Here is a 7,705-nt window from a genome sequence, read left to right on the forward strand (position 1 = left end):
ACACGTGGCCTTTCGTGTCTGGCGGCTTTCACTCAGCCTGATGTCTTCAAGTTTCTTCCATGTTGTAGCATGAATCAGTTTCATGCTTTTTTTATGACTGAGTAATATTCCATTGTATGCATACACCACATTTTGTTTATCCGTTCATCCACTGATGGGCATTTGGGTTATTTCCACCCCTCTCCTTTTCAAAACTTTATTTTTATTCCAAGACAACCTTTGCCTTGTGCATCCTCATTTTGACGTGCAGGAATCTGTTTTACTTGTCGCATCCCCAGCTAACTGCCCCCATAGGTAAATCCATCTTAGGGCAGTTATTCTTGGTTTTATGGCTTCCTTACGTTGGTGACAGGAAGATCCCATGCAACCTGCTGTTTCCTGGGCCCGGGTTCAGTCCTCCTGTGTCCTCTTACAGCTCTGGGGCTGCGGACAAACTGCTCAGCATGTCCCTGAAAGGTAGGACTGACAGGCGTTTCCCCTCGACTGGGTGTCTGCTGAGTGCAGCGAGAGCCAAATTCTTCTGTAAACGGCCAGGGTGACTTTATGGTCGTGTGGCTGCCCTCCCCTGGGGTACAGGGCACAAGAGTCATGCTGGCTGGTGTCAGAGTGGCTTTACCTTGAAGGTCAGCACCTGCTGGAGGTGGCTCTCCCTCTCCCACGGTGAGAAGCTGGCCCGTGGCACCCCCAACCCCAGGGTTTAGTGCCACCCAGGAGGCTGCAGGTTTCGAGTTCCTCCTTCAGACCTGTGCTGGAGCTCTGTGCTGGCAACTAATCCCACCCTGCCTCCTGCAGGGGAGAGAAGAGGGGCTTACTCGTGGGGATGACTCACTGGGGCACAGGGGACAGTGAGGTGACATGGAGATTCCTGTACCTTAAAATGAGCACTCAGTAGGCACAGGTCATTTTATTTTTTATTATTTATTTATTTATTTTTGGCTGTGTTGGGTCTTCGTTGCTGTGCGTGGGCTTTCTCTAGTTGTGGTGAGCAGGGGCTACTCTTCGTTGCGGTATGCGGGCTTCTCATTGCAGTGGCTTCTCTTGTTGTGGAGCATGGGCTCTAGGCATGCAGGCTTCAGTATTGTGGCTCGTGGGCTCTAGAGCGTGGGCTCAGTAGTTGTGGCACATGGGCTTAGTTGCTTCTTGGCATGTGGGATCATCCTTGACCAGGGCTCAAACCTGCATCGGCAGTCAGATTCTTAACCACTGCACCACCAGGAAGCCCTGGCACAGGTCATTTTAGAATGAAAGCTAATGAAATAAATTTTTAAAGAGGAGAAGGTTGGGGCTTCCCTGGTGGCACATGGTTGAGAGTCTGCCTACTAATGCAGGGGACACGGGTTCGAGCCCTGGTATGGGAAGATCCCACATGCTACGGAGCAACTGGGCCCTTGAGCCACAACTACTGAGCCTGCGCGTCTGGAGCCTGTGCTCCACAACAAGAGAGGCTGCAATAGTGAGAGGCCTGCGCACCGCAATGAAGAGTGGCCCCCGCTTGCCACAACTAGAGAAAGCCCTCGCACAGAAACGAAGACCCAACACAGACAAGAATAAATAAATAAATTTAAAGGAAAATTTCCTCATAATTAAAGTTTAAAAAAAAAAAAGAGGAGAAGGTTGGAAGCAACCCAAAGGTTCATAGATGGGTGAACAGATAAAGGAATTATGGTGTTTCCACACAGGGGAATATTACTCAGCTAGAAAAAGGAATGAAGCGTTGACACATGCTACAACATGGATGAACCTTGAAGACATCAGGCTGAGTGAAAGAAGCCAGATAGAAAAGACCGCATGTTGCATGATTCCATTTATATGAAACATCAAAACAGGCAAATCCATAGTCACAGGAGGCAGATTAGTGGTTGCCAGGGGCTGGGGGAGGGGGATTGGGGGGTGACTGATAATGGGTATGGGTCTTCTTTCACAGTGCTGAAATGTTCTGGAACTAGATAGAGGTGATGGTTGCATAACATTGTGAGTGGATTTTATGCCACTGAATTGTACACTTTAAAATGATGAATGTTATGTGAATCTCATCTCAAATACAAAAAAAAGGGATGCGGGAGGCTCTGCAGGTCCTGCATCAAACCCCGCCCATTTCACAGGCGGCAAATGGAGGCTGGAGAGGCGCATCCACTGCCACGGCCAGTCAGTGGGCAGGTGGCAGACACCACTGGGACCCAGGCCTGGTTTCCACTTCTCTGGGGCTGGTTCTGGCAATTTTGCCTCCCCCCGGGGCAGCTTCAGAGCCCTGCCAAGCCAGCGCAGGGACCAGACGGCCCTGAGGCCTGGGAGCCACCTGCCCACCTCTGCTCTCCCGCAGCATGGCCGACAAGAATGGGGCCCTCAAGTGTACATTCTCGGCCCCCGGCCACAGCACCAGCCTCCTGCAGGGCCTCGCTGCCCTCCGCGCCCAGGGCCAGCTTCTGGATGTCGTGCTCACCATCAACCGAGAGACCTTCCACGCGCACAAGGTGGTCCTGGCCGCCTGCAGCGACTACTTCAGGTGAGCGTGGGCCCCCAGGGGCAGGGTGGAGGGTGCCCCCCTTCTAAGAGGGAAGATCTCAGGGCTGGGCATCTAGCCAGGGATGGCTGAGGGAAAATGGCTGGGGTTAGCCCATCTTTGGGTTTAGAGAGAAGTCCAGTAAGCCTGCAGGTTTTTCTAGGTTTGCTACTTATTCAGACTTGTGGGGGACACTGAGCAGACAAGCAGAGAATGCCTGGCGGACAGAGGTGGGTGCCCAATTAGCAACTTCTGCCCTGAGAAGGTGGCAGGGCTCCATCAGGTTTTCATTCTAAGTCTTTATGTGATGCCTGCATGTGCCAGGTGCTGTTCTAGGCCTTGGGGATTTAGCAGGGATAAGACAGGCACGAGCTCTGCCCTCATGGCACCTGTGCTCAGGCTGAGGGATGGGACACCTGCTCGGCAGCCCTTGTGTGTGCCAGGCTCTGTCCAAGGCCCCACGTGATGAGTGAGGCCTTGCTGGGTGTACAGGTCTCTCTACCCTGAAGGCCCTTTCCTAAAAGCTCCTTCCCTGTGCCTGGCTGGGCAGGGGAGCGAAGGCCCCACGGAGCAGGGCTGGGGGCCATTCTCATCAGCTGGGGGTTGTCACAGGCTGGGGACAGTCTCCTTTATTCCCTTAGTGACCAGCTGGCAAGCTTCCTCTTGACACCAGAGAGAGCCGGGGTGCCGCCCTGGGGGTGGTTCTTCAGCCCCACGTTGCCAGGGGTGGCCAGAGCGTTCCCACCTGCCATCCCAGGTGCCCGTCTTGGACTGCATGTTCCTCGCAGCTGGGGTGCCTTGCCTGGTGCGCCCCCTGGCTGCCCGCCCCACGGGCTCAGAGGGGCCATTCTGGGGAGTTGGAGCAGCCAAGCCATCTGGGGCGCCGCTTCTATTTTTATTCTGGATTTGGGGATGGGCAGGCTGGCCCAGCCAGAACTGCCCTTTAAAGGCTCCTCTGCGCTGGCACTGCAGTTGGAGAGGCCTTAAAAGGCAATGCTCCCTCCCGTCACCGTCACCGTCACCGTGATTGCTTCTGCCTTCGATGGGCTGACGGGACGCGCGGGGACAAGCAGGGGCAGGGTCCAGGGGGCTGGTAGAGCACTGCGGTGGAGGGTCGGGCGGTTGATAGTCAGTGGCCCCACGGCAGCACCAAGCTCAGCTGTCCCTTCTCAGGGGCCTGAGCTGGGCCCACTGGGTGTGCGACTAGGGGATGGGCATCTGTCGGGCAATGTTGGGACGTTCTCTCCCCTCAGACGGCTGTCACAGGCGTGTGCTGATGGTAGTTATAATTATGATGAAATGCCAGCTTGCCCCAAGCTGGAGCACACGCCATCTTCTAGAACCTACCATGAACCCTGAGCAGGCACTGGGGTTCTCACCCCTCTTCCTGGTGGGGGGCCCTCAAAGGCCATGAGGAGCCTACGTCTCTCAGCAGCGCTCACGTTAGCACTGCTTCTCAGAGCAGGATAACATGGCTGACAGAGCTGGGGTTACTTGCTGCTGGGGGGCGGGTCTCACGATGGGCTGGTGTTCCTTTGGGCCATTCTCGGGGCTTTCCTGACCACATAAGCCTCTGGGGATGGCAGGGACCCTAGCACAGCCCCCTGATGGGCCCTCTGACCTGGGCACCCTCACCCCTCCCCAACCCATGTGACAGTGACCCAGGCTGGGGAAGGTGGAGCCAGCTGCCCACGTGAGGGGCTGGGCTCTGTGAACCGCAGTGCCTAGTGCCCTTGGGGGTCCCTGCCTTGTCTCCTGAACTTGCTGCCAGAGTGGTCGTCCAGGGCTGGCTGTTAATGTGGGGCTGGAGACCTGTCCCCAGAGCCAAAGCCAAAGCCAAGGTTTGGTCTTCTCTTGCACCGCCGCACCAGGCCCGCAGCAAGCAGCCCTTGGTCCCCGCCCTTTGAGGCAGCTGGGCCCCAGCACCGCACACCTCTGGGTGAGGCCAGGCAGGGCTCCACGTAGGGGGGCAGAGTGGGGAGTTGCTGCTTGTAGGAAGATGCATGGCTAGGGGTGGATTAAAAACCTTTCTTTTCCTTTTTGCCTGTCTTTAATGAGCATCCGGCCTGCTTTCCCCTGGCCGGCCATGCCCTGCTCGCAGTGTCCCAGGGCCAGGCCACGCTCGGGCAGCCACAGTGCCCCTTGGCTGCCCCGAGCCCACATGCTGTGTTTCTGACCTTCAGGGCCATGTTCACGGGCGGCATGAGGGAGATGAGCCAGGATGTTATTGAGCTGAAGGGCGTGTCGGCCCGCGGCCTGCGGCACATCATCGACTTTGCCTACAGTGCCGAGGTGACACTGGACCTGGACTGTGTGCAGGATGTGCTGGGTGCAGCCGTGTTCCTGCAGATGCTGCCTGTGGTGGAGCTGTGTGAGGAGTTCCTCAAGGCCGCCATGAGCGTGGAGACCTGCCTCAACATCGGCCACATGGCCACCACCTTCAGCCTGGCCTCGCTCAAGGAATCGGTGGACACCTTCACCTTCCGGCACTTCCTGCAGATTGCCGAGGAGGAGGACTTCCTGCACCTGCCGCTGGAGCGCCTCGTCTTCTTCCTGAAGAGCAACCGGCTGCAGAGCTGTGCCGAGATTGACCTGTTCCACGTGGCTGTCCGCTGGCTGCAGCACGACCCCGCCCGGCGGCTGCGCGCCAGCCACGTGCTCTGCCACATCCGCTTCCCGCTCATGCGGTCCTCAGACCTGGTGGACAGCGTGCAGACGCTGGACATCATGGTGGAGGACGTGCTGTGCCGCCAGTACCTGCTGGAGGCCTTCAACTACCAGGTGCTCCCCTTCCGGCAGCATGAGATGCAGTCGCCGCGCACAGTCGTGCGCTCGGACGTGCCCTCACTGGTTGCCTTCGGCGGCACACCCTACACCGACAGCGACCGCTCGGTCAGCAGCAAGGTATACCAGCTGCCCGAGCCGGGGTCCCGCCACTTCCGTGAGCTGACGGAGATGGAGGTGGGCTTCAGCCACACGTGCGTGGCCGTGCTGGACAACTTCGTGTACGTGGCCGGGGGTCAGCACCTGCAGTACCGCAGTGGCGAGGGCGCCGTGGACTCCTGCTACCGCTACGACCCCCACCTGAACCGCTGGCTGCGCCTGCAGGCCATGCAGGAGAGCCGAATCCAGTTCCAGTTGAATGTGCTGTGCGGCATGGTATACGCCACGGGCGGCCGCAACCGGGCCGGCAGCCTGGCCTCAGTTGAGAGGTACTGCCCGCGGCGCAACGAGTGGGGCTACGCCTGCTCACTGAAGCGCCGCACATGGGGCCACGCGGGTGCCTCGTCTGGGGGCCGCCTCTACATCTCGGGCGGCTACGGTATTTCGGTGGAGGACAAGAAGGCCCTGCACTGCTACGACCCCGAGGCCGACCAGTGGGAGTTCAAGGCTCCCATGAGCGAGCCCCGAGTGCTCCATGCCATGGTGGGCGCCGGCGGCCGCATCTACGCCCTCGGTGGCCGCATGGACCACGTTGACCGCTGCTTCGATGTGCTGGCCGTGGAGTACTACGTGCCCGAGACGGACCAGTGGACCAGTGTGAGCCCCATGCGGGCCGGACAGTCAGAGGCCGGCTGCTGCCTGCTGGACAGGAAGATCTACATCGTTGGGGGCTACAACTGGCGTCTCAACAATGTGACAGGCATCGTGCAGGTGTACAACACCGAGACAGACGAGTGGGAGCGCGACCTGCACTTCCCGGAGTCCTTTGCTGGCATCGCCTGTGCCCCCGTCCTGCTGCCCCGGGCCAGGACCAGGAGGTAGCTCCCCAGACCCCGGTTCCCGGCCTGGCTGCCTGCTGTTTCTGCGAGGGGCTTGGCGGGTGCGCGTCTGGGCGGGGAACTTCGAATCTCCACCCCCGCGGGCTGGTCTCGCATAAGGCACCCTCCTCACCCACCCCTTCCTTCCTGAAGCAGATTCTGCCTCTGTGCCCAGTGGGGGAGGCTGCCAGCAACAAGGCTGATGTGGCAGCAAACTCACACCCAAGGTGGTTTCCTCGCCCACCTTGAGTTCTCGCTGGCCGGCTGGTGGGCGGGAATCGGGGTCTCCTCTGGGGCGTCGTGGTGTGGCTTTGCCCCACTTCTCTCCCCTCCCTCTGCCCGGAGGTCTGAGAAATGCAGATGCGAACTCGTTCTCGGTTGATCCCCAAATTCTCCCCCAACCCCCATGAGTTGCATGCGTCCTTTTTAAAATAAACACACCCCAAATCTCTGTAACATACGGACCTCCAGGAGCAGGAGAAATGGCTGACAAGTACCTGGCTGGGGTTGGCCAGAAGGGCACGTTTCCGCCTCCCCAAGAAGCCTGAGTTGCTGGGCAGGAGGGAGCCAGCACTCATTTCCATTCCTGGCCTGGGTCTTAGCACCTTCGGGGTGTTCTGTCATCTGCTTTCAGGAGGAAAAACAACACAGCCAGCTCCCAGAGACTGTCGTTACGGGCATCAGGCCTTCCCATCTGGCCCTGGGTGATGTGTGGGGCTTTAATTAAGAACGGGCTGACTCTCCTCATCCCTGTCCTGGTCCCATGAATGAAAGGGGACGCCTGCTTCAGAATCTCATAGTGCGTCTGCATTCCACAGGCCTGTCCCGTTCTTTTCATTTCTCCCCCTTTCCAGCCCTCTGCTCCCCGCAACCCTGTGTTCAGGTTGACATGCCACAGGCCTGTGCCCACCCTGCGTGGGAAGTCAGGCGGGCCATGAGGCCTCTGCCTTCAAGGGCTTTGCGGCATCTCCAGCCACATTTCTTTTGGTGTCTAAACCTCAAAACCATTTTTTTTCTTTTTTTTTTTTTCTTTTAAGAGGCCAGCACCACTGTCTTATAAATGAGATTTGTCCCCTCGGGGCAACTTAAAGTGTCTCTTCTGCTGCTAATGGACGATTGATGTCGTGTCTCTGTGACCCGCTCGCCATGTAAAGAATTAACCTCATACCTTAGCAGACGTCGTCTCCTAATATTTTCCTTTTATTTAATAAAAATGTTATGGTAAAAAGATGGACTGGGCCCAGCGCTGAGCTTGTGGGGCTTGATGGGTCACAGGTTCCTCGTGTCCTTGCATGTTTGGGGGCTCCTCTCCCCACTTGCCCTCCTCCAGCATTGCAGAGGAGCCGGTAGTGGGGCCGGCCTTTGGCTCAGAGGCCTGGGGGCAGCAGGAAAGGAGGCTAGGACTTCCGTCCACCCAGCGCCCGGAAGACAGAGGGCAACCAGC

At 58.1% G+C, this 7,705-nt stretch overlaps 1 protein-coding gene across 2 annotated transcripts in view; it reads left to right on the top strand.

The window, feature by feature from the left end:
• KLHL26 (kelch like family member 26) overlaps positions 1–7,489 on the top strand; it is a 29,205-nt gene extending 21,716 nt beyond the window's left edge. The window contains exons 2-3 of one of the 2 annotated variants that reach the window (XM_060092180.1): positions 2,103–2,497; positions 4,678–7,489. In XM_060092180.1, coding sequence (XP_059948163.1) covers positions 2,322–2,497; positions 4,678–6,265 — 1,764 coding nt within the window. In that variant the 5' untranslated portion in view covers positions 2,103–2,321 and the 3' untranslated portion in view covers positions 6,266–7,489. The remainder of the gene's footprint in view (positions 1–2,102; positions 2,498–4,677) is intronic. The other variant, XM_060092179.1, reaches the window with a different exon arrangement.
• Positions 7,490–7,705: the final 216 nt, after the last annotated feature.

The sequence above is a fragment of the Mesoplodon densirostris genome, chromosome 3 (genome assembly GCF_025265405.1).
Source record: "Mesoplodon densirostris isolate mMesDen1 chromosome 3, mMesDen1 primary haplotype, whole genome shotgun sequence".
Taxonomy (NCBI): Eukaryota; Metazoa; Chordata; class Mammalia; order Artiodactyla; family Ziphiidae; genus Mesoplodon; species Mesoplodon densirostris.